Source organism: Somniosus microcephalus, chromosome 26 (genome assembly GCF_052327205.1).
Source record: "Somniosus microcephalus isolate GS21.2 chromosome 26, FLI_Smic_1.0, whole genome shotgun sequence".
NCBI classification, from domain to species: Eukaryota; Metazoa; Chordata; class Chondrichthyes; order Squaliformes; family Somniosidae; genus Somniosus; species Somniosus microcephalus.
The window spans coordinates 40,770,080-40,796,602 of record NC_141012.1 but is presented as its reverse complement, the minus strand read 5'-3'; the positions used below and the strand labels follow the sequence as shown (position 1 = coordinate 40,796,602).

Below are 26,523 nucleotides of genomic sequence, written 5' to 3'. Positions count from 1 at the left end.
CCCCCCTTTCCCTGTCCCTACACTTGCTTAAAAACCTGTTCCATCTCCAGCTTTTTCCAGTTCTGGCGAAGGGTCATCGACCTGAAACGTTAACTCTGTTTCTCTCTCCACAGATGCTGCCTGGCCTGTTAAGTATTTCCAGCATTTTCTGTTTTTATTTCAGAATTCCAGCATCTGCATTATTTTACTTTTGTTTCCCACTACTCTGTATTGATGCATTTCTGAAAGTGACCCCTTAGCAAGATCACACTAGGGACTGGTGCAAGAAATACTGGGTTCTTTATAAGTTGATGACTAATTTCTCATTGTATTATGCACAATTCAGAGCCTGAATAGAATGTTCCTTTAAAAAGAAAATTCAGCAAAACATACACTATTTAATGCTTAAAAGGAACATCATAATTGCTAGAAATCTGAAATAAAACAGAACTACTGAAAATACAATAGGACTGTCAACTGCCTTTTTGACAATATTCAGGAGCCGGTTTTATCATTTTTTTTCAAAATCCAATTTTAACTGACTGTGTGATCACTCCTAAGTTTTACTGTTTCTTGTTTTTCAGATGCTGTTTACCCTGAATAAGGCATTCCTTAAAGTATAAATCGTTAATCAATGACATACCCCTGAAGCAAGATTTCCATCTGCAGTTACTGTACATAGAATTACATCGCTTTTCACAGCACAGAAAAAGGCCATTCGGCCCAACTAGTCTGTGCTGATGTTTCTGTTCCACATGAGCCTCCTCCCACCTTGCCTCACATCACCCTATCATCATATCCTATTATTGCCTCAACCACTCCATGTGGCAGCGAGTTCCACATTCTCACCACTCTCTGGGTAAAGAACGTGCTCCTGAATTACTTACTGGATTTATTAATGATTGGGCTTTCCCACAAGTGGAAACATCTTATCTGCATCTACCCTGTCAAACCCCTTCATAAATTTAGAGACCTCTCAGATCACCTGTCTTTTCTTTTCTAGAGAAAAGAGCCCATTTATTGGTCCCCTCCCCCCACTTCCTCCATTTAGTGTTGCCCTCCCCAATTTATTGGTTCACTATTCTATTTTCTGGTGCCCTCTAATTCCCCCATTTACTGGTGTCCTCCTCCAATTCCCCCTTTACTGATGAACTCCCCGAGTTACTTGTTGTCCTCACGTTTCAGAAATCTTGATTATAACAAAGCAACTGATTTAATCCCAGATCCCAGAAATGAATATAATTTAAAACAACACAAAACATTTAACCATTATAAATCTGATAATGAGAAGATGTCAAGATGTGAAAGACCAGCCTTGTAGCTCTTACTGTTCAGGTGAAATTAAACAATGCACTGCTGATATTCAGTCAGCTGCGCAATAAAAGCCATGAATAATTGGGGGACATTTTGTACTCATCAGGAATACACACTTGAATGTTGATGGATCAGTTTTTTTTAATTTTTATTTTTCTGTTCCATTTCTCTTAATTAAGGCATGTGCCATCGCCTGAGGAGAGATCTGGAGACCTGCCGCCAGACTCTCACTGATGTCACACTATAGCTGACCACAGCGACGTGTTCCTTAATGCCAGGGGTGACATTCTGGGCCCCCCCCCATGGGGAAGTGCCTGGACTACTTGGTAACTCCCCAAGATTCAGATCAGGGACTCTCTGCAGGAAATAAATTAATGTTTCCCTCCATCCTGTGCCACTAAACGAGAATGGCTGGTAAGGAGTTTGATCTATCGGAGTTCATTACAGTGGGAGTGAATGCGAAGGACTTTGATCTATCGGAATTCTATGCCGAGGAAGTGAATGGGAAAGAGTTTGATCTACTGCAAGGGTCCTCAACCAGGGGTCCGCGAGAAGATTTCAAGGGGTCCGGGATTTTAAAAATAATTAGATTTAACAAAAAATAAACAAGAAAAATACACGATTGCGTAAAGGTGGGATCGAACTGAGCAAACTGGCGGTTCAGGCCCCGACTCGGACCTCAGTTCCCCCCCCCCCTCCCGATAGTCTGTGCGAGGATGGCGGCAGCTGCTGCTGAGCCCAGGCCCCCCTCCCCCTCCCCCCCCCCCCCCATCCCATTCTCGAGAAGGGAGAGAGGCGGCGGTCGCTGAGCGCAGATCCCCAGGCTCGAACTCTCCGTTATCCTCTCGCCAGGTACGCGCGTGCGTACGTCGGTTCCGTTTCAGATTTGATTTTTTTGGGGCCTATATTTGTTATTCGCTCGGTCACGATTGTCAATCAAATAAAGAAGGGGGAAGGAAATAGTCGGCAGCCGCAAGGAGGAAAGGAGCTGCTAGGGTCAAATAGTGAGGTCTTCATGGAGGAAGAATAGCGGAATATGTCAACATTAGGAAACTATTAGGATTGACACTTATTACAGCAAAACTGAAACAGTTTGCAAACTCATTTAAATATTCTGCTCTGTCTAATTTTCCCCCCCATTTTCTGTCCTGTTGCCTTCAAAGTGTTGACTCACATTGTAGTATAGTTACAAGGGTGCTGGCTGCCCTTTGGTGCCTAACCTCATTCATTCATTCTTCACCTTGCCTGTTAGCAGTCTTGCTCTACCAAGGAGGGCATCACAGGCAGACCTGATTGTTCGCAACCAATGTTGGCCTCTAGCTAGGATTTCAACCTTCCTGGAGTTGCCATTATCTGGGCATTGCTACGAGCAATTTGGGAGAAAAATCACACGGGCCTTAAAAAAAATAAAAAATGGTGTTTTTTTTTCATTTTCATTGTACACTTTTGTTCATTAGTTATAAAAATATTGGAGATGAGGGGGACGGGGAAAGGCTGTTTGACTGACAATCAAGCAGAGAACCGGGACTGGCTGATGTGCCGAGAACAGTCGGGGGTTCTGGGGGTCATGTGGAGGGAAAGAGGGCGTGGGGACCAGTATTTTCTGCAGTGCTGGAATAGCAGCATCAGCAGCAACATGGTGAGCGGGAGCGGCATTGAGAGAATTTTTATGCAGAGACAATACTTGTGTTACAGGGGGTCCGTGGAATTTTAATAACACTGGAGGGGGGTGTGGGCCTCGGAAGCAAAAAGGTTGAGAACCCCTGATCTATCGGAATTCTATACAGTGGGAGTGAATGGGAAGGGGTTTGATGCATTGGAATCTTTATCTAGATGAAGTATGTATCTATCTGGACCTAACTAACATTTACAGACCGTAATTGAGGAAAACGAGCGTGACTGTAAAATTAGTGTCTACAGAGGTGTTGCTGGGTCCAGACATGCAAGTCTGTCCTGCGCCCACATGTGGATTTTTTGAGAATAATACCTTGTTTTTATTCTATTCTGAGTGAAAATTCCCCCCCCCCACCCCCAACCCACCCATTAGGCAAAATCTCTGTTTTTAAAAAAAAAAACAACCAATAGTGTTTTGGTGCCTCTCGCTGCAGTTAGCCTTGTGAGGTAAATTAGCAGGGAATCTGCATATACAGATTGATAATTGCGAGACGGGTGTCTCGTTTGTAATTTATTAGTTTCTATTATTGCGGGTTGCCACGGCAACGGCTCGCAGCCAGGGCGACGAGAGAGATGTTAGATATGCGATGATGAAGCTTCCAACCCCAACAAATTGAGATGCACATTTTTATCAGCAATTTTCTGAAATAATAAGTAGGAATTTAATGAGATGTAAATCTGTCCTATGGCTGCTACTGCTTGTGGTTTTTTTCCCAATTTTTTTTTGCCCTTTTTTCAGCGATCTAATTAGAATGCGTTGTACAGGAAAGTAATGAGGATTAAGTTAATCAGCAAGATATGAGGATAAAGTCAAAAACGCCTCGAGTGTACATAAAGGAAGTGGAAGAGTGGGGGAAATTAAGCAGTGGAAAATTTTACCTCACAGCTAAATGCCAGCCAGGGAAACCTGAACGTGTTTTTTTCATTCCAGGTCAGATGCGAATGGTTTTTGCACAGCAATGCTGCAGGTTCTTCAAATACAAACATCTGAGAAATGACGGACAGAAAAAGACCCAGTGGTCCATCCAACCTGTGATGCATTTTGTATCACAGCACATACACTCCCAGCCCCCCTAAAGCCATGTAATCTCCCGGTAGAGGCATAACACCAGATAACATAAGAAAAACCCAATGTAATGCCTCTCTATCTAAAACAATCAGTAGCTTGAGGCCGAGTCCAAATACCAAGTAATATTTTTCTCTATCTATCTATCTCTCTATACAAAAGCAAAATACTGCGGATGCTGGAAATCTGAAATAAAAACATAAAATGCTGGAAATACTCAGCAAGTCAGGCAGCATCTGTGGAGAGAGAAACAGAGTTAACGTTTTGGGTCGATGACCTTTCGTCAGAATTGGAAAAAGCTGGAGATGGAACAGGTTTTTAAGCAAGTGTAGGGGCAGGGAAAGGGGGGAGGGGAGGAAAGAACAAAAGGGAAGGTCTGTCATAGGCTGGAAGGCAGGAGAGATTAAAAGACAAAAGGGATGTTGGAGCAAGGCAAAAGGAGATGGTAATGGGACAAGTTACAGGCGACTTTGGTTTATCCGGAGGTTGTATGTCCGGAAACCTCGATCTACCGGCAGAAATCAGGAGCCGTTTTGTTAGGTTTTTTTTCTTCTCGTGGCTTTTTTTTTCCCAACAGTCAGGCTCTGGAAAGTCTCTCTGAAGCTGTTGCTAAGCTACAGACGCTTCCAAGGTACGGGCCGACTGTTTGAAGCTGTTGCTAAGCAACAGTGTTTGTTGTCGGATACGGAGATGAAAACCTCCATATGCTTCAACATTAACGCTGGTATGTCCGGCAGTTTTGATAGATCGGCAACAGCTCGGTCCCGTCGGTGCCGGATATAACAAAGTTTCCTGATGGCTCTAGATGAAGTGTAAATGGCACTGGCAGAATGAAAGACAGCTGTCATGTGGGAGAGAGAAAAAATGGAAAAAAAAATAGGGGCAGAGGTTATGGTCTGAAATTGTTGAACTCGATATCTCTCTATGCATCCTATCTATCCTATTTATCTACCTATCTCTATCTCTTTATATATACTAGTATCTATCTATTTACCTACCTCTATCTCTCTATCTATATTATCTGTCTATCTAACCTATCTCCCGCTGGCCCATCCATATCACCCCCCCAAACCACTCATTGAACTTTGCCTTCACCCCTGACTGGCGAGTCGTGTGTGTGTGTGTGCACTGGTTCAGCACTCGCAGCTCACTGTCATCATGCAGATGAGGCCCAGCCATCAAAAGGGCTCTGGCCCCTCACCTAGGGCATCGGGCAGCTGGCACAATCGCACTTCCTGCTATCTGCCCAATCGCCTCCACCACCCTCCCACCCCCCCTCCTCCCGCCAAATGAGTGTAGCCAGACTATTCTATGAAGGACGTCACACTTATCCCACTCAGTGTCCAATCATGTAGACTTTCCAGCAGGAATTGCTGCATAGGAGTGAGCAGCTTGGCTGAATTTATGTCTTCCCTAGCACGCCAGCACTGGTTCCATTTGTAGTCCCCTAATTGCTGCTCTGACTGAGTTCAGTTAACTCAGCAGCGACCAGAAAGTGAATGTTTTCTACAGCTTGCACAGAGAAATTTGAATAATAAAATGCCGAATAATTAATAGTAGATTTTTGAGGAATGCTGACAGACGGAATCTCAAAGGTTCGGTGCACTTGCCTGTGCTAACTGCTCTTCTTGGCGCAGGGTCATTAGATGTTTTTACATCCACCCATAAAGGCAGACGGGGTCTCGGTTTAACATCTCATCAGAAGAAAGGCGCCTTTGCCAGCAAAGCAGTCCCTCAGCATTGCACCAAAATGTTAACGTACATTATGTGCTAAAGTTTAGGAGTGAGAACTTGAACCCAGAACCTTCTGAGTTGAGAGAGTGAGCCAAGCTGACAGCTTCTAGATAGGGAAGGTTCATATCATTCCAAGGGACTGGAACTTTAGCTGGTCATCTAATTTATTGGATTTTGGTTAGCGAGATTATTTGTAAACTATGCTACTTATTTGCAAATACCCCAAATAATTTCATTAATTAATTCATTAAAACTTTATCTACTTCAACGTTACATAATGTGTGGTGCACAATATTACATAGAATATACGGCACAGAAACAGGCCATTCGGCCCAACCAGTCCATGCCGGCATTTATGCTCCACTCGAGCCTCCTCCCATCCTTCCTCATCTAAATCTATCAGCCTAACCCTCTATTCCTTTCTCCCCCATATGCTTATCTAGCTTCCCCTTAAATGCATCTATACTATTTACCTCAACTACTCCCTGTGGTAGCGAGTTCCACATTCTCACCACTCTCTAGGTAAAGAAGTTTCTACTGAATTCCTTTTTTGACATCTTGGTGACTATCTTATATTGTTCATTATTATCAGCCTAATTGGGATCCCTTATAGATGGCCACAATTTATTTTACATTTTCAGACTTTGATTTTACAGGTTTTTTTTTAAGGTTGTAGGGATTTTCTTCGCATATTGAAAATATTCCTGAAGACATCATTGGGTTACTGGGAGATCAGTGTTTAATAAAGTATCACCACAGCTGCAACGTGCTCCCCACCATCAGTTCGATTCTCAAACTTGTGCTTTCAGTCGTTCTCATTGTTGAATGATTGCAAGGCCACACACCAGGCTGGCACTAATGATCAAATAAGTACAGCAAAAATAGAATTTGCTGTACTTCCAATTTCATAAGTAGGCCGAGATGTGGTTCCAATTTAATTTGAAATTGAAAAATGAATTTCTGATCACCGTGTAATATTTAATCTTCCTGCTGTAATCTCTCTCCCGAGACCACTTCTTCTATATCAGCTCAAAGATCCCAATGCCATTAATTGTTTTATAGTAAACTCATGACCTTTGCTGCAGATTTGAAGTTATCGTACAAGTATGATATGCATCGCTGGGCATGTACTGTTTTCTGTGATTAACAAGTGCTTTTCTGCTGCCTTTTTCTATTCGATCACGGGATATGATGAATGCCTAATTGCCCATCGTCCAGTTGCCCTGAAAACAGGGTGGTGTATGTATCCCTTGAATTGCATAGAAATTACAAAAACAGGAAGAGGCCGTTCAGCTCAACTAGTCCATGTATCATTGTATCATTCTATGATTCTATGTTGGTTTTTATCCTCCATACAAGTCATCCTAATCCCATGTGCCCAACCTGTACCCATATTCCTTTATTCCCCTTTCCTTCAACACCTATCTAACCTGTTCTTAAATGTTACTATGGTCTCTGCTTAGGTCAGTAAATCTGGTAGTGCATTCCACAACCTCGCAGTCCTTTGTGTAAAAAAAAAAAAAAAAAAAATTCCCCTGCCCTCTGTCCTAAATCTCTTACATTTAGGCCTAGAAATTCAGTGGGCTGCACCACCCATTAGCGCCTTAAGAGGGCGCTAAGTGGGTCGGAAGCCACTGGCCACGCCTCCCGCTAAATTCAGCAGGACGCTAATGGCGGCGCTAGCCGTTAGCGCTGCGCCGCTACCGATGACGTCATCGGTGTGCGCAGCGCCCCGCTAACGCCCTGATTGCGATATTTAGATGCGCCCCCTGCTTTAACGCCGGACGCTATTTGCGACCGGTTCAGGGGGGCCTACCTGCGGCGGTAGAGGCGCTAATTAAAGGAGAGGTGTGGGGCAGCCATTTTTTTTGCTGGCCGCCTGCCAGCACCTCTCCGCGCTGCCGTCCCCGGCCTCCTGAGCCCGCCCCCCCCCCCCCGCGGAGTGCCGACTGCATTCCAAGAGCCCGGCACTTCTCCTCGGTGCCGGGCTCTTTTGCCGGCGCTCGCGATCCTCGATCGAGCTGCACAAGGCCCCTCCCCTTTAAGAAGGGGAGGAAGGCCTGCAGTACAGCAGCGCGCCGTGCCGCAGCATGTGGCACTGCGGCACATTGTGCTGCGATATTCAGCTGCAGCGCCCCAAGAGGGATGTGGGGCGCCTCCAGTAGCGCCGCGCTTCCCTCTGGGGCGCAAAATCTACTGAATTTCCGGCGGACGGCCGCAACTGCTTCCGGGGCGCTATTTTTAGCGCCCTGGTGAGGCTGGCGCCCCAAACGGGGCACTACTGAATTTTTAGGCCTTAATCTTTTATCTATGCTGTCTTGTTCTCGATCCCTCAACCACTGGAAACAGGCTGTTTCTATCCACTCTGTCCTGTGACTTCATAGTTTTAAAAACCTTTAAGCATCAAATTGCCCTTGAATCTCCTCTGTTCTAACAAAAAAGCCCAATTTTTCAAGTCTTCCTTTATACTTGGATTTCCTCATACCAGGCAGGATCCTAGTGAATCTACGCTGTACCCTCTCTATTGCCTCAGCATCCTTCCTATAAAGTGGAACCCATAACTGCACGCAGTACACCACCTGTGGTCTTACTAAGGTTTATATAGATTCAGCATCACATCTCAACTTTTATACTCTATACCTATTGCCATAAAATCCTGTACTGATGGTATTGGGTAGGGAGTTCCAGGATTTTGAGCCAGCAATAATAAAGGAAAGGTGATATATGTTCCAAGTAAGGGTGGTGTGTGTGTTGGAGGAGATGAGAATCATCAACTCTTTTAGAAATGGCCTTTCTTCCCTGAAAGATTGAAGGCCTAATTTTAACCCTGCATGCCTGATGGGAATGTGGAATGGTGCGGGTTGGGGGTTAAGATGGCGGGGGGGGTGGTTGTGCCATGTTTTCAATATGTACCGGCCCCCCATTTTAACTTTAATTGTCAGTCATGACTCAGTTGGTAGCACGCTCGTCTCTGAGTCAGAGGGTTGTGGGTTCAAGTCCCACTCCAGAGACTTGAGCACAAAATCTAGGCTGACAGTCCAGTGCAATACTGAGGGAGTGCTGTACCGTCAGAGGTGCCGTCTTTCAGACGAGCTGTTAAATCGAGGCCCCATATGCCCTCTCGGGTAGACGTAAAAGATCTCACGACACTATTCAAAGACGAGCAGGGGAGTTCGCCCAACATTTTATACTAAACTTGAAGTCCTGGTCAATATTTATCCCTCAACCAACATCACTAAAACAGATTATTTGGTCATTATATCATTGCTGTTTGTGGGACCTTGCTGTGCGAAAATTGGCTGCTACATTTCCTACATTACACCAGTGACAACATTTCAGAAGTACTTAATTGGCTGTAAAGCACTTTGGGACATCCTGAGGTCATGAAAGGTGCGATATAAATGCAAGTCTTTCTTTTCTTTTAACTTGCCTGAATTCAGGCATGGGAAGGCCTCCCGCCCCAGTGGAATGGGGGCCTAATTTAAATGGCGTCATCGGGCTGCACATTTCTCCCAGCTCCAGGTGGGTCTCCCAATCAGAGCATTGGGGGGGCTGGACAGATGGTTTGCCACCTTCTTCAGCCCCCACACTCTCAACTCCCGCCACAAGGTAAAATTAGGACTTACGAATGGTAGACAAGTCAATATTTTCTCCATTTGTGTGAAAAACAACACCAGTGACCATTTATTCGCAAATTAACTCCTCCAACACACCTCATCTGGCCCCAGTCAACCTAAAGTTGTCAGTAAGACTGACCTGACCAAAATAACCTAACGAAATAACTGGAGCCCAATGCGTACAGAAACTGCAGTGAGATGAACGTGAAAAAGCTGAAATAAAAAGAGAAAATGCTGGGAACACTCAGCAGGTCAGGCAGCATCTGTGGAGAGAGAAACCGAGTTAACGTTTCAGGTCGATGACCCTTTGTCAGAACTGGAAAAAGCTGGAGATGGAACAGATTTTTTAAGCAAGTGTAGGGGCAGGGAAAGCGGGGAGGGGAGGAAAGAACAAAAGGGAAGGTCTGTGATAGGATGGAAGGCAGGAGAGATTAAAAGACAAAAGGGATGATGGTGCTAGGCAAAAGGAGATGGTAATGGGACAAGTTAAGAAACAAAAGTTGAGTCTAGATGAAGTGTAACTGGCGATGGCAGGATGATCAACAGCTGCCATGTGAGAGAGAGAGAGAAAAAAAGATAGGGGCAGAGGTTATGGTCTGAAATTGTTGAACTCGATGTTGAGTCCAGAAGGCTGTAAAGTGCCTAATCGAAAGATGAGGTGCTGTTCCTCGAGCTTACGTTGAGCTTCATTGGAACAGTGTAATTGGTGGAAGGATTAGAGGGGAAATTTCTTCACCCAGAGGTTGTGGGGGTCTGGAACTCACTGCCTGAAAGGGTGGTAGAGGCAGGAACCCTAACCACATTTAAAAAGTACTTGGATGTGCACAACCTGCAGGGCTACGGACCAAGAGCTGGGAAGTGGGATTCGGCTGGTTAGCTCTTTGTTGGCCGGCGTGGACATGATGGGCCGAAATGGCCTCCTTCCGTGCTGTAACTTTCTATGATTCTATGTAAGAGGCCAAGGACGGTGAGGTCAGAGTGGGAGTGGAGCAAAGAATTAAAGTGACAGGCGACTGGAAGCTCGGGGTCACCCTTACAGACTGAACGGAGGTGTTCCACGAAGCGGTCACCCATTCTGCGTTTGGTCTCCCCAATGTAGAGGAGACCGCATCTTGAGCAGCGAATACAGTACACTAAATTGTAAGAAGTAAAAGTAAATCGCTGTTTCACCTGGAAGGCGTGTTTGGGGCCGTGCACAGTGGGAAGGGAGGAGGTAAAAGGGCATGTGTAGCATCTCCTGCACTTGCACGAGAAGGTGTCGGGTGAAGGGGAAGGGGTGTTGAGGGTGATAGAGGAGTAGACCAGGGTGTCGCGAAAGGAGCAGTCCCTTCAGAATGCTGAAAGAGGAGGTGAGGGGAAGATATGTTTGGTGGTGGGATCACGCTGGAGGTGGCGGAAATGGCGAAGGATGATCCGTTGAATGTGGAGGCTGATGGGGTGAAAGGTGAGGACAAGGGGAACCCTATCGTGGTTGCGGGAGGGAGGTGAAGGGGTGAGAGCAGAAGTGCAGGAAATAGAACAGACGCAGTCGAGGGCCGTGCCAACCACAGTAGAGGGGAACCCTCGGTTGAGGAAAAAGGAAGACATGTCGGAAGCACTAGTATGGAAGGTGGCATTGTCGGAGCAGATGCGGCGGAGACGGAGAAATTGGGAGAATGGAATAGAGTCCTTACAGGAAGCGGGGTGGGAGGAAGTGTAATCCAGGTAGCCGTGGGAGTGAAAAAGCTGACTCAAAGTTGCAGCACAGCATTAAAACACGGAGCCCCAATCTTGGTCTGGTTCACAGATAATCATCAATAATCAGAGATCTATTATTTGTTGCAGCAGTCCTGGCATTGATGCGTTTTCTTAAACCAGCCGGTACGATGGTCCTCAGACAGGAGTTTCTCTGGGATGTTGGCTGGGCCTCCTGTATAAAGTTGCGGATGCAAACCTTGCTCACCATTCACCCTCACGCTTTTATTCTTTGCTTTTGCTGCAGAGCTCTCCAGCCTCTCTGACGACGATAACCAACACCATCAACTCCCAGGGGATTGTGGTACCAACGTCCACGCTACAGCAAGGGAATGCTGCCATGGCAACACAGGTGGTAACAGGTATGATAGCAAAATACTGCAGATGCTGGAAATCCGAAATAACAACAGAAAATGCTGGAAAAACTCAGCAGGCCAGGCAACATCCGTGGAGAGAAATTAGAGTCAACGTTTCGGGTCAAAACCCTTTATCAAGACTAAAGAGGCACAGGGAATGAAATAGATTAAGAGGCCAGGCTGGGGGAGAACAAAAGAGAAGTGAAGAGACATTAAGAGGTATTCAAAACGAGACGAGATGGTGATAGGACTAGTGGAGACAAAAGACGGCTCTAGATTAGGTGTGAAATGCGCTGGCAGAATGAGAGACAGCTGCCATGTGGGAGAGAGAAAAAAAAAAGGAAAGGGGGGGGGAAACCAAAACAAAGGTGTAGATAAAAAATAAAGTGAAAATGTAATAGAGGCCGAGGTTATGATCTGAAATTGTTGAACTCGATATTGAGTCCGGAAGGCTGTAAAGTGCCTAATCGGAAGATGAGGTGCTGTTCCTCGAGTTTACGTTGAGCTTCCGTGGAACAATGCAAGAGGCCGAGGATGGTGAGGTCCGAGTGGGAATGGGGCGGTGAATTAAAATGACAGGCGACCGGAAGCTCAGGGTCACCCTTGCGGACTGAACGGAGGTGTTCCGCAAAGCGGTCACCCAATCTGCATTTGGTCTCCTCAATGTAGAGGAGACCGCATCGTGATTCCCACTCGGACCTCACCGTCCTCGGCCTCTTGCATTGTTCCACGGAAGCTCACCGTAAACTCGAGGAACAGCACCTCATCTTCCGATTAGGCACTTTACAGCCTTCCGGACTCAATATCGAGTTCAACAATTTCAGATCATAAACTTGGCCCCTATTACATTTTCACTTATTTTTTTATCCACACCTTTGTTTTGGATTTACCCCCCCCTCCACTTTCCTTTTTTTTTTCTCTCTCCCACATGGCAGCTGTCTCCCATTCTGCCAGCGCATTTCACACCTATCACCATCTCGTCTCGTTTTGAATACCTCTTAATGTCTCTTCTCTTTTGTTCTCTCCCAGCCTGGCCTCTTAATCTATTTCATTCCCTGTGCCCCATTAGTCTTGATAAAGGGTTTTGACCCAAAACGTTGACTCTATTTTCTCTCCACGGATGTTGCCTGGCCTGCTGAGTTTTTCCAGCATTTTCTGTTGTTATTTTGGTAACAGGTATGGGTTGTTGATAGGTTTCAACAAGGGCTGGTCAGTTTTAGATTTTTCCTTTTTCTTTCTTTTGCCCCCCCCCCCCCTTATATTCTCTCTTTCTTCCCCCACTCCCCACAATGATTGAGAGATTAGGCACCCAGAGATGATTTGTTGATTTTCTCCTATTCCTCAAGATGGGGATTGGGAGGGATGATCCCCTTGAAATCTAGGCCTCCCCTTGAAATCTAAGCCTTGAGATCAAAATTTTGCCTGGATCATGCCATGTTGAATAACTAACTCGCCACCCTTTTGGTAGATGTTTTCCCTGCTCCTCCTTAGCCCAGGAATGCTCAGACCAATTGTAGCCCCCAACACTGCCCTGTCCAAGTTCAACTACCTCCGACAGATTTGGATCAATCGTCTCAATCCCTTTAATAATCTTGAAAACTTCAATTAGGTCAGCAAAGAGAACAAGACCTTTCCTCTTAACTTGGTATTCCTGAGACCTGGCATTATCGTGGCTCCTCTTGTCCCCATCAAAAAAAAATTAAACATTTCCTGGGCTGCTTTCTGAGCAGCCCCCAGCAGTCCCTTTAAGGACCGCCGATTATTCTGCTCAACGCTTGGTACACGTGGATGGAGTGTGCATGGTACGAGCTCTGCACATTGGTACCTTGAAACTGCAGTCGGGGTCCTGTGTATGTCATCGGATCTTGATTTGCATATGGCAAGTGGCCTCCCACTTGAAGCAGGCAGACACTCTGGCCACCCATCTCAGGAGTGTGGAGTTGAACTTCAGAGGGAATTCACCTTCGAGGTGTAGTTAGACAGGAGCTCTCTCTCTATACGTAATAGTAACTTTTTTAATTCATTCTCGGACGTGGACATTGCTGGCAAAGCTGCATTTATTGCCCATCCCTAGTTGCCCTGAGAAGGTGGTGGTATGATTGAGGGGCTTGCTTAGGCCACTTCAGATAAGAGTCAACCCTTTTGTTGTGGGACTGGAGTCACATATAGGCCAGACCAGGTAAGGACAGCAGGTTTCCTTCCCTAAAGGACGTTGCTGAACCAGTTGGGTTATCAGGACAATCTGACAACTTCATGGTCATTTTTACTGATACCAGCTTCTTATTTCCAGGTTTCATTGCATTATCCCACCTGCTGCCTTACATGAGATCAGTTAACTTAGCACAGACTAGAGATCAAACCTAGGACCTGCTTTGTATAAATGGCTGTGTCACATCAGGCAGTGGCTTTACCCAGCATTCTACAAACCTACGTTCCAGCTTTTAATCGCACCCTAATGACCCGTTATTTCTGTGATGTACTATTATTATGGTCTGTATAAAATGAAAAACAAACTAATGAAAGGGTAGGACTGAGGTGACGTTGATTGATGACTGTTGTATGTTGTCACTTGCTTCACAGGAAATTCATTGGTGGGGTTGGGGGAGCCAAGTTATAGGGCTGTTGAGACCATGGCACATGTTATAAGGGTTGTGAGGCTGTGGTAATCACTTGCAGAGTTAGTGGTTGAGGCAGAAACGATGTCAACATTCAGGTTTATATTGGGTAGGTGGATGAAGGAAAGGAGATGAAGAGATATGGGACAGGGTAGGTAAATGTGATTAGTACCATTTGCTCACGTGGAGGGTAAATGCCGACACGGATTGGTTGGGCTGAATGGCCTGTTTCCGTGTTGTGACGTCACTATTTCTGTTTGTAATGGGATTGGCTCTTTAAGGGTATCATTCTCGCAGTCTGTAACCTATTGTCAATGCTGTAAATGCTGATCAGCAATTAAGCTGTGCACCAGGGTCTGACCAGTGTGTGAGTATTACTGTGGATTTTGTGCTCATTGTGTTGGTGCTGGGGTGCACCAGGGTCTGGCCAGTGTGTGAGTATTACTGTGGATTTTGTGCTGGGGAATGGAACACTTTCTACTTCAGGCACCCGGGATAGAAATTCATCTCGGGCGGTGGTGCCAAACGGGTGGTTTCGGATCGGATCGGATCGGCTGCCCGCTATACACAGCGCCTGATAATTCAGTTCCATTGACTGCATTAGAACTGAATGCCAGGCGCTGCGTATAACGAGCGGCCGATCCGATATGGCCCATTTTGCGCCACCGCCCGAGATGAATTTCCAGGCCCCAGTGTCTTCATCAAGCATACATAGTTAATTGTGTCCCGTTTCAGTTCTCCCGCACGGTGAAGGTAGAAAGGCTTTGGAGTGGGTGCCGGGGAGGCTGGCTGGGATAGCAAACCTTAGCACTCTTAATTATGAGGACAGAGTTCAAGAGTTATTGGGGTATAAATATGTCTTGGGTGGTATCACAAAATGGGCAATAGCGACTCAGCATTCGATCGGAATGGAATGTGCCGATTTTCTCCATCCACTAGATAGAATGCGCTGCTGCCTAAGATGAAATGATACTCATTTACTTTGTAGAAACACAAGCTTAGAGGTGATATCTTTGAATTTTTTAGAACTATGTTAGATGCCAAGATGTACTTCTTTTCAGAGTTAACACCCTATAGATTAAACTGCTGGCACATGTGATAAGTACAAAGTTGCTATAGTCCTTTAGGAAAGAACATGACAAGTTCTTGAGAGAAGAAGGCATTTCTAGTTATAGGCAGTGAGTTAGTTGCGATTATTGGAGAAGGGAGAGCCAATGGAGGTCAGCAAGGATTGAAGTGATGGAGGAACAGCTCTTGGTGAGGGACAGGATGCCAACAATGGAAGTTTGGACAAGTTGAAGTTCATGAACTACATTGTTTCTGTGACTGGTGCATTATCTCTCCTCGTCCTCTTTGATATCTCCACAATGTTCAACACACTGCACTTTCCTCTTTCAATGCCTCTATTCGATTATCCCGGTCCTGTGGCCTGCCCTTGCATGGTTCTACTGCTACCTAACTGACCATAGCCTGAGGATCTCTAGAGAATAGCATCTCTTCCCACTCCCACACTGTCACCACTTGAATTCCCAAGGATCTATCTTTGGTTCGTTTTTATCCTCATCTACATGCCGCCCTGGACAACATCATCCACAGATGCTGGGTCAGCTTCCACATGTAGGCCAATAATACCCATCCCTACCTCTCTTCCACCTCTCAACTGCCTCTATGCTGTCAGATTGCTTGTCCAGCATCTGGTTTTTGATGAGTCTTAACTTACTTCAGCTCAACATTGAGAAGACCAAAGCCATGGTCTATGGCCTCTACCACAAATTCCGTTTCTTTGCCTCTGATTTCACCCCCTTCCCAAAACCACCTCCACCCCTATATCACCACCCTCACGGGAACGCTCCATTCCCCTGAATCTGACCTCTTGCGTATGACCGCTTCCCGTCACCTCATGATTAGCATGAGAGCCTTTAGTCGCCTGGGCCCTACACTCTGAAACTTCCTCCCTAAACACCTCTGTTTCTCTCTGTGGTGTATGTAACCTGTTCCACCTTAAGAGAACTACCTTAAGAGATGTACTACTTTCTCTTGGCTGCTGTATACTGTAATACCGGTGGTGACCACACCGGTATATAAGTGTTGTGCAAGGATTTGCTGGGCAGTTCAGCCCTGACCTTTGAATAGTAAAGACCTGTTAAAAGTTATTCTTGTTGTCTGTGTCCAGTGATTGATCCTAAACCTAACTGGGACATACAGACTCGACACTCTCCTCTTTCAAAAAGTTTTCAAAACCCATTTAAAAAAAAAAAAGCTCTTGGGATACGGGTGACACTGACAAGAAAGTATTTATTGCCCATCCCTAGTTGACCTAGGCCATTGAGTCGACCATGCAGTGTAGGTCTAGAGTCACATGTAGGCCAAACCAGGTTGGGGTGGCAGGTTTCATTACCTGAAGGCCATTAGTGAACCAGTTGGGTTTTCATGATAATCAGCAGCTTTCTGGTGATAACCTGTAAATTACCAGATTTATTGAAATCAGTTTCACAACTTGCCATCATGTGATTTGTACTTACAAACTCTGGGTTGCTAGTCCAGCAACATAACCACTAAGCTACCATACCCATTTCTTTACCCAAGCTTTTAATTGTCACTCCTAATCTTTCTCTCCCTGGCTCAGCATATCTTTTCCATACACCTATCTGGGACAGTGGCAAACTAAATGCGTTATGGCTTCACATTAATGGAGTGGATTATAATTTGTTTTTCTATACAGCTTATTGGTACAAAAATGCTAAGTAAACTTTGAGATAACTATTACTTTATCAATTTTGTAGGTTTTTTTTTACATTTTAATTTTATTTTACATTTCATATTTCTGACAACTGACCATGCTTGATATGAGGTGACATTATGGAAAGTTTTAGGTTCCTTATTTGTTGTCAGTTGCCAGTATTGACTGTCATTTGGAAAGATACTTATGCATTAGCGGGAGCAGGTACTTTGACTTTTGAAATTAGATCTGTTGCAAGTTTCAGCCCAATTATATTACAATTGGCCTACAATTAGGCACCTGGCAAGTTGGTAAGTCATTGACCTGTGGCACAGTGTGATCAAAAACAAGCTTATGATGCCAGTGCTAGGAACCTGATCTTGGATAGCATGTGGAGGGGAGTCTGTGTTGAAAGGGAAGGGGAGGGCCATGACAGTCCCATAGGATCGTCACACTTCCGAGCTGCCAACTCAGCAGCATTATCAAAGGGTGTCAGAGTGGTAGAGCAGTTTGAACATTTGCCCTACCGATGGCGGACCTCCGACAGGGTTTAAAGAGTTAGGCATGCTGCTGTACTGGAATTGCTGGCTGACTGATGCTGCTCCCAAGAACTGGAAAATAGATGAGTCATAAAATTTCATTTGCGCTTCAAATATATTGTCTGCTCTACTTGTATCATTTTATCTGCCTTACCTATATCGTTTTGCCTGATTTCCCTATATTATTTTGTCTGCTTTTCCTATATTATTTTGTCTGCTTTTCCTATATTATTTTGTCTGATTTTCCTATATTATTTTCTGATTTTCCTGTATTATTTTGTCTGATTTTCCTGTATTATTTTGTCTGCTTTCCCTATATTATTTTGTCTGCTTTCCCTATATTATTTTGTCTGATTTTCCTATATTATTTTGTCTGCTTTTCCTATATTATTTTGTCTGCTTTTCCTGTATTATTTTGTCTGATTTTCCTATATTATTTTGTCTGATTTTCCTGTATTATTTTGTCTGATTTTCCAATATTATTTTGTCTGCTTTTCCTATATTATTTTGTCTGATTTTCCTGTATTGTCTGATTTTCCTGTCTTATTTTGTCTGATTTTCCTGTCTTATTTTGTCTGATTTTCCTATATTATTTTGTCTGATTTTCCTATATTATTTTGTCTGATTTTCCTGTCTTATTTTGTCTGATTTTCCTATATTATTTTGTCTGATTTTCCTATATTATTTTGTCTGATTTTCCTGTCTTATTTTGTCTGATTTTCCTATATTATTTTGTCTGCCCTCTTTATGCTATTTGGCTCCAGTTGACCCTGAAATAAGAAACCTGCACCACTTGGATGCAGAATAGTGTGTGGCAGAGAGATTCTAAAAAGGGAAGTGAAAATGTTTTTACATTATCTTTTGTGCTGTGTTACTTCACAGGTGGAACAATTTACCAGCCGGTAACTATGGTAACCTCTCAGGGTCAAGTGCTGACCCAGGCCATTCCGCATGGTACAATACAGATCCAGAACACACAGGTGAGAGATGTAGACAGTTTCTATAGTTCTTGAGGCTGCCAAGGTGAAAGCAGTAAAATAGTTAACTAAGTCTAAAGTCTGAAATTTCTTGAGACTGAGTTAGCTTAGCACCAGCGACCAAGAGTCTCCTTAAAGCAGGTGGAGAATTGGACAGAGCTATATTGGTGGTTCACTGACACTTTCCCAAGTACCTGACTCAGAGGAACTTGTTAGAAGGGCATCCACTCGGCCCCTCCCCAAGGAGAACAGTTGCAGAGCCTGACAGAGCTGGGCTAGCATCAGACGCAATCATTGACACAGGATACTGACTGTACCCCAGTGAGAGAATCATTGACACAGGATACTGACTGTACCCTAGTGAGAGAATCATTAACACAGGATACTGACTGTACCCCAGTGAGAGAATCATTGACACAGGATACTGACTGTACCCCAGCGCCAGGAACCCGGGTTCGAATCCAGCCTCGGGTGACTGTCTGTGTGGAGTTTGCACATTCTCCCCGTGTTTGCGTGGGTTTCCTCCGGGTGCTCCGGTTTCCTCCCACAGTCCAAAGATGTGCGGGTTAGGTTGATTGGCTATGATAAATTGACTCTTAGTGTTAGGGTGATTAAATACATGGGGTTACGGGGATAGAGTGGGATATGTGTTGGTGTAGGGGTTACGGGGATCGGGTGGGATATGTGTCGGTGCAGGCTCGATGGGCCGAATGGCCTCTATCTGCACTGTGGGGTTTCTGTGATTCTGTGATACTGACTGAACCCCAGTGAGAGAATCATTGACACAGGATACTGACTGTACCCCAGTGAGAGAATCATTGAAACAGGACACTGACTGTACCCCAGTGAGAGAATCATTGACACAGGATACTGACTGTACCCCAGTGAGAGAATCATTGACACAGGATACTGACTGTACCCCAGTGAGAAAATCATTGACACAGGATACTGACTGTACCCCAGTGAGAGAATCATTGACACAGGATACAGACTGTCCTCCAGTGAGAGAATCATTGACACAGGATACTGATTGTACCCCAGTGAGAGAATCATTGACACAGGATACTGACTGTACCCCAGTGAGAGAATCATTGACACAGGATACAGACTGTCCTCCAGTGAGAGAATCATTGACACAGGATACTGACTGTACCCCAGTGAGAGAATCATTGACACAGGATACTGACTGTACCCCAGTGAGAGAATCATTGACACAGGATACTGACTGTACCCCAGTGAGAGAATCATTGACACAGGGTACTGACTGTACCCCAGTGAGAGAATCATTGACACAGGATACAGACTGTACCCCAGTGAGAGAATCATTGACACAGGATACTGACTGTACCCCAGTGAGAGAATCATTGACACAGGATACTGACTGTACCCCAGTGAGAGAATCATTGACACAGGATACTGACTGTACCCCAGCGAGAGAATCATTGACACAGGATACTGACTGTACCTCAGTGAGAGAATCATTGACACAGGATACTGACTGTACCCCAGTGAGAGAATCATTGACACAGGATACTGACTGTACCCCAGTGAGAGAATCATTGGCACAGGATACTGACTGTACCCCAGTGAGAGAATCATTGACACAGGGTACTGACTGTCCCCCAGTGAGAGAATCATTGACACAGGATACTGACTGTACCCCAGTGAGAGAATCATTGACACGGGGTACTGACTGTACCCCAGTGAGAGAATCATTGACACAGGATACAGACTGTACCCCAGTGAGAGAATCATTGACACAGGATACTGACTGTACCCCAGTGAGATGTCAGTGCCTTGAGGAGACAAAGAGTGAAGTTAAAAACAAATGGTGTCAGCACCAGTTATATTTCTTAAGGCTAAAGGGATCAAGGGATATGGGGAGAAGGCAGGGACAGGGTACTGAATTTGGATGATCAGCCATGATCTCATTGAATGGCAGAGCAGGCTTGAGGGGCCGAATGGCCTACTCCTGCTCCTATCTTCTATGTTTTCTGTGTTTCTATGTTTGTCCAGTAAAAATGTTTCTGAACAGTATAGTACATGGTGACTGATTATCACATTGCTGTTTTGGGGACCTTGCTGTGTACAAAGTGGCTGCCGCATTTACCTGCATAACAGCAGTGACTACACTTAAATAGTAATTCACTGGTTCTAAATGTTTGGAACATCTTGAGGATATGCATGTCACTATGTAAGCACAAGTTTGTTCGTTGTTGACTTCACCAGCACATGGGGACTTGGTGGTGCAGTGGGTTTGGCACTGGCCTTTTACTTCATGGACCTGGATTGAAACCCAACCCAAACTGATGGGATGGCAGCCTGCTGTGTTTGCTGGCCTTAAACGCCCTGTTTAAATGAAGTCGGGCAGTCCTAAATTCAGTTCCTGGTGGGCTCGGGCCCGCAGCGCAAACTGCTAATTGATGCTAAATTGACAATCTTGCTTAGATTGCCAAAGTTACACCAGCCACCCTGTGGCCTCTTACAATTAGTGCAGTTTGGGATACCCTTGCGGGGCAGAATACAAGGAGCTTTTCTGTGCCTGATTGGAGAGCGCTTGATGTTGAAGGTAGGTGCCTCACCATTCCTCACCTTCAGCACAAAATTCACACACAAAAAATGTAGTACAGGCAAGATATGGCAAAAGTGGAGCTGTATGTTTAAACAGATTCTGTACAGTAGAATTATTTGGCTGGATATCCTGTCTGGGATAATGTTACTGCAAATTTACTGTGGAATGTGAACAGTGACGGTAATCTGACACTAACTGTAATTACTTCAGCACCATCCTATATACCATTGAACACAGTGGAGCTTGATCACACCAATTAAAACAATGTTAATCAGACCGAGGTTGTCCTGCATTTTTTGCGGGGTGGGGGGGGGTTTGGCGGCGGCGGGGGGGGGGCGGCGGTGCTTCAGAGAACGTGCTAGCTGTCAAATCCGAAGGAAGGTGACTATTTCTCGTTGACTTTCACCCAATGCTCCTACACAGACACCTCATTATTTTTTTTGCATAAATAGAATTCTGCTGTGCGTCATTACAAGTGCAACGATTCATTAGCACTTGCTGTGAGGCAATCATTGAAAGTTTCCAGGACTGTGGCGAAATATAAGATAGCTTAAGAAAAATTGCCTTGTATAATCGTATATAATGTGTTGCCTTAAAGGGGCCTCACCGGTCATGATTTTTAACAGAAACTGCACTGTGAACTACCTCTTCTGTATGTGTTCGTGAAAGGAATCAAAGCCAAGACGTTGAAAACACAGCATGTGCTGGAACACCACACAAACTGAGAAGGCCTGACACAGCACAGGATCTCCTCACAGCATGACATCTGAATGCATGTTTCTCCAAATTTAGTAACATAGGAACAGGAGTAGGCCATTCAACCCCTCGGGCCTGCTCCACCATTCAATTAGATCATGGCTGATCTGTGCCTAAACCCCATTTTCCCACTTTTGCTCCATATCCCTTACCTAACAAAAATCTATCAATCTCAGTTTTAAAAGCTCCAAATGTCCCCCAGCATCCACTGCCTTTTGGGGCAGAGAATTTCAGATTTCTACTACCCTTTGTGTGAAAAAGTGCTTCTGATTTCCCTACTAAATGGCCTGGTTCTAATTTTCAGACTACGTCCCCTTGTTCTTGATTCCTTCATCAGAGGAAATAGTTGCTCTGTATCTACCCGATCGGATCCTTTCAACATTTTAAATATCTTGATCAGATCATACCTCAATCTTCTATACTCAATGGAATGCAAGTGACTCATAATATAACCCTCTGAGTGCCGGTAGCATTCTGAATTTGGTCCCCTTCTCCTGCAGACGTAGCGCTACAGTTCCACGGAAACTGACCCGCCTCTGCCACAGGCCCAGTTACCATATAATCCTTGATAGATTCTGTTAGCAGATTATTCCATTGTGGAAGGAAACCATAGCCAAGCCCCGATCCTGCCCTCACCTGTATTACCCACACGCTTTCGCCAAGATCCACTGGTAGCGAAAACTGGCTCATTTCTCCTCTCCCCACCCCGTTCCCCCCTCCCCCTCCCCAGCGGCACTGAAGCCAGTTGTACCACCCAATTATTCCCCTACCAGCTGCATCTGAAATCAGCTAATTCAGCACAGGCCGTGGATCAAACATGTGACCTTCCTGGCCCATTTGGCTCAGTGGATTTACTAACTGAGCCATCCTGGGCACACAGATAACTTCCGATTGGCACATACCGCATCTGAAAACCTCAACCTCTGCAGGTCTTTGGGCAACAGTCGGTTTAAATCACTTGTACTGTGTCGGTGAAGATGTATCAGTCTGTAGAGTTAGAAACAGTAGGTGTGACATGGATTCCCGTATTGCTGACTCACCAATAGAGATTGATCCTGGAATGGTTGAGATTCCAGTGTATAAAGATTCAGATATGACGAGTCCCTTTGGACTGGTGTGGTTGACATGTTCTTTTTTCAGTCCCGAGGGAGCGCTGCACTGTCTTTTGGATGCGGAGTTAATCCGAAGGCCCATCTGCCCCCTCGAGGATGTACAGGAAACTTTCGATTAACCGGCCACTAAATAACCGGAAATGTCGGTTAACCGGCAAAATTCAGGAGTTGGTTCAGATAACTTTTTTTTACTTTTAGTTACGTTTTTTTACTTATTTCTGGCTGTGCAAGCGTCTAACTGAAGCTGTTGCTAAGCTACAGAGACACTTGCAAGCTGTGCTGATTGTGTTGAAGCTGTTGCTAAGCAACAGGGTTTGTTGCTTGATACGGAGCTCAGAAGCTCCGTATGTTTTAACTATAGCGCTCGATTCTCCGGCAATGTTGATAGACCAGCACCAGCTCGGTCCTGTCCGTGCCGGATACCAGAAAGTTTCCTGTAAATGATTCCAGGGCACTATTCGAAGAAGAGCAGAGGAGTTCTCCCAATGTCCTGGCCAACATTTAACTCTCAACCAACACTTAAAACAAAACGGATGATCTGGTCATTTATTTAATTGCTGTTTGTGGGAGCTTGCTGTGTGCAAATTGGCTGCTGCGTTTCCTACATTGCAACAGTGACTACACTTCAAAAGTACTTAATTGGCTGTAGAGTGCTTTGGGACTCCTGAAGTCATTGGGGGAAAAATTCAGTATCGCCCCGTTTGGGGCGCCATTATCAGCCGTGCGCAAAGTTTAGCGCCTGGCGCTAATTATCACCTCCGACAGCAAACCTGGCTTTTATCGCCTCTGCAGGTGATTGGAGCGCTAAATCAGGCGCTTCACACCAGTCTTAAGGCGCAAAGGCCGAGGAGCGAGGCGCCGAAGCAAAGAAGGGCAAATCAAAATGAACCTGCAAAGTGCTGCTCAGTACTCAAAACTCCTTCACACAGCATTGAATCTCTCCAGAAGTCAGTCTCTCTCTCAGAATGCGTGGTGCAAAAATGTCACCGACAAAAAAAGGCAGGAAGCGGTCACCTTTAAATAGCGCTCCCCTAGACCCTTTCTGACAGCACAACGCTCCCCTCAACCTGTCATTGCTAGCGGCAGGCGGTAAGGCAGGGGGCGCCACTCAATATCCAGTCCAGGGCGCTAACTGGACATTGCGCACTCGACTGACGTCGCAGTCTGCCGGCGCAGGAGATTGTGGCGGTAGTGTTTAGCGCCGCCGCAAAATGTCTAGTTAATTTCGCGAGCGGTGCAAACATCGCCGCACCCGGGCGCTAGTTGCTTTGCGCCCTAATTGGTGCCCTCTTAAGGCGCTAACAGGAGACGTAAACAACTGAATTTTTCCCCCATTGACTTCCATGGTGATGACTTCACAGTGCTGCTTTACCCCTTGCGTATTACTGGATTGCCCCTGTGCTCTGTACAGAGCACCTGGTGCAATAAGCTATCGGCAGTAGCTTGTAATCACCGAATCTGGGCTGTCACCATTTGCATTCTTCTTCTACGGCACCCAGAAAGTACACATCGCACAACTCGATTGGGTCGTAGTATGCTATCTGTGCATTTTCAGTGAGTGCATTTAAAATTTAAAAAATTAATTCCCAATTAACACACTATGCGCTAAGAAGGCATTTCACCATGTAGTGTTTGTCTAAAACACCCTCTTTCATCTCTGAGCAGTTGCACATTCCTCTTTTTCTTCTGTGATTTCTCCTCTGTCAGATCCTGTGAATTTTGATTACATCGGTGTGATACAAAGCATGAGTTAAAAGCAGAGCTCAGGCTTTTGGAGCCAAGTGTGTCTGGAGAGCAAGCAGTCAGGGATCTCAAGCCCAGCAGCCAAGCCCTCGACAAAGCCCTTTTAATGACATTCCTGTACTACTTTGGTAATTTAACACATCGGAGCTTCTGTATACTGCCTAAGATCCAGTGGGGGAGGATTAAAGTGTGGCGCAGATTGCTATGGTGATTGCTTATTTGTGATAAAGATGCGTAACTAGCCTATAAGTATAGAACGGTGCAAGCCCTGTAATCTGTAATTCCTGAGTTATGAACAGCTCTCGAAAGAAAGTCAGTCAGTCCCTGTCTGACTCTCAGATGGCCATAAAATATCCTGTGGCCCTATTCAAAAAAATCAGAGAGTTCTGGTGTCCTGGCCAACATTCTTTCGACCAATATCACCAAATACAGATGAACTAGTCAGCCATTTGGCTGCTGTTTGTAGGGCCTTGCATGCGAATTGACTGCTGTGTTTGCCTAAAGAATAACTTCATTGGCTGTGAAGTGCGTTGGGACTTCCTGAGGATGTGAAAGTAGTCATATGCTAGTTCTTTTACCACTGGTTGCCAAGATCATGCATTTCCAGACATGGGTGTGAGAAGCCCTAACGAGGCTGCAGTGCATGTCCCAAGGGTTTGGCGCTCTCGTCTCCAGCTTTAAGGAGGTCTTCCAGTTACTTCGAGTTAAGACTGCAAGACAAGTGACATAGGTACAAACTGATAACTGGCAAGTTCAGGACTGATATCAGGAAGCACAAAAGGTGATTCATACTGGGAATGGTCTTCTGGGTAGGGCAGTGGAGGCAAACACTCTGGTATCGTCCAATGAAATGTTGTGTTGGGGAATCATAGGTTTCAATGGATCGAATGGCCTTATTCATCATTTTTATCTTTGTGACATTTGCAAGTCATTGTAGCATGTTGGATATTGCATATACCCATGAGACCACTGGGATAAATGAAATGGTTCTGGTTTAATCTGAGCTTTGCTTGTTACATAGTACTGTATTATTTTCATTTGAAAATATCAAACCATTAACTTTTTTCTTTGATTTTATTTCTTCTTGCACCTCCCCCATGTGATGATTGAGCTCATTAGCGCCTTTTCTTCATAAAATTCAGGCCCTGGGCTGATTGCAGTTATTATGAAAATAAAATGAACTCACACTTTTAAACTGAGCAGCTGCCCTGCTGTTACCTGCACCTACCACACCAATCCTCACCTCTCAACTAATCCTTTCATCCTCTCTGTGTTTCAATGTATTTGCCTTGTGTCTGTTTGTCTCTTTTTGTTTCCCCCTCTTTCTTTACCCCCTCTCTTTCTTTACCCCCTCTCTCTCTTTCCCCCTCTCTCTCTTCCCCCCTCTCCCTCTTCCCCCCTCTCTCTCTTCCCCCCTCTCTCTCTTCCCCCCTTTCTCTCTTTCCCCCCCTCTCTTCCCCCTCTCTCCCCCCTCTCTCTCTCCCCCCCTCTCTCTCTCCCCCCTCTCTCTCTTTCCCCCTCTCTCTCTTTCCCCCCTCTCTCTTCCCCCCCCTTCTCTCTCTCTCCCCCCTCTCTCTCTCCCCCCTCTCTCTCTTCCCCTCTCTCTCTCCCCTCTCTCCCCCCCTCTCTCTCTCCCCCCCTCTCTCTCTCCCCCCCTCTCTCTCTCCCCCCTCTCTCTCTCCCCCCTCTCTCTCTCCCCCCCTCTCTCCCCCCTCTCTCTCCCCCCTCTCTCTCCCCCCCTCTCTCTCTCCCCTCTCTCTCTCCCCCCTCTCTCTCTTCCCCCCCTCTCTCTCTTCCCCCCTCTCTCTCTCTCCCCCTCTCTCTCTCTCCCCCTCTCTCTCTCTCCCCCTCTCTCTCTCTCCCCCTCTCTCTCTCTCCCCCTCTCTCTCTCCCCCTCTCTCTCTCCCCCTCTCTCTCTCTCCCCCTCTCTCTTTCCCCCCCTCTCTCCCCCTCTCTCTTTCCCCCTCTCTCTTTCCCCCTCTCTCTTTCCCCCTCTCTCTCCCCCCCTCTCTCTCT

At 45.6% G+C, this 26,523-nt stretch overlaps 1 protein-coding gene across 9 annotated transcripts in view; it reads left to right on the top strand.

Annotated features, from left to right (window-relative positions):
* Nucleotides 1-26,523, top strand: part of pknox2 (pbx/knotted 1 homeobox 2) — a 464,550-nt gene that overhangs the window by 386,689 nt on the left and 51,338 nt on the right. For all 9 annotated transcript variants that reach the window (XM_085968080.1, XM_085968086.1, XM_085968078.1 and 6 more), the window contains 2 exons: nucleotides 11,366-11,480; nucleotides 18,230-18,327. In XM_085968080.1, coding sequence (XP_085824206.1) covers nucleotides 11,366-11,480; nucleotides 18,230-18,327 — 213 coding nt within the window. The remainder of the gene's footprint in view (nucleotides 1-11,365; nucleotides 11,481-18,229; nucleotides 18,328-26,523) is intronic.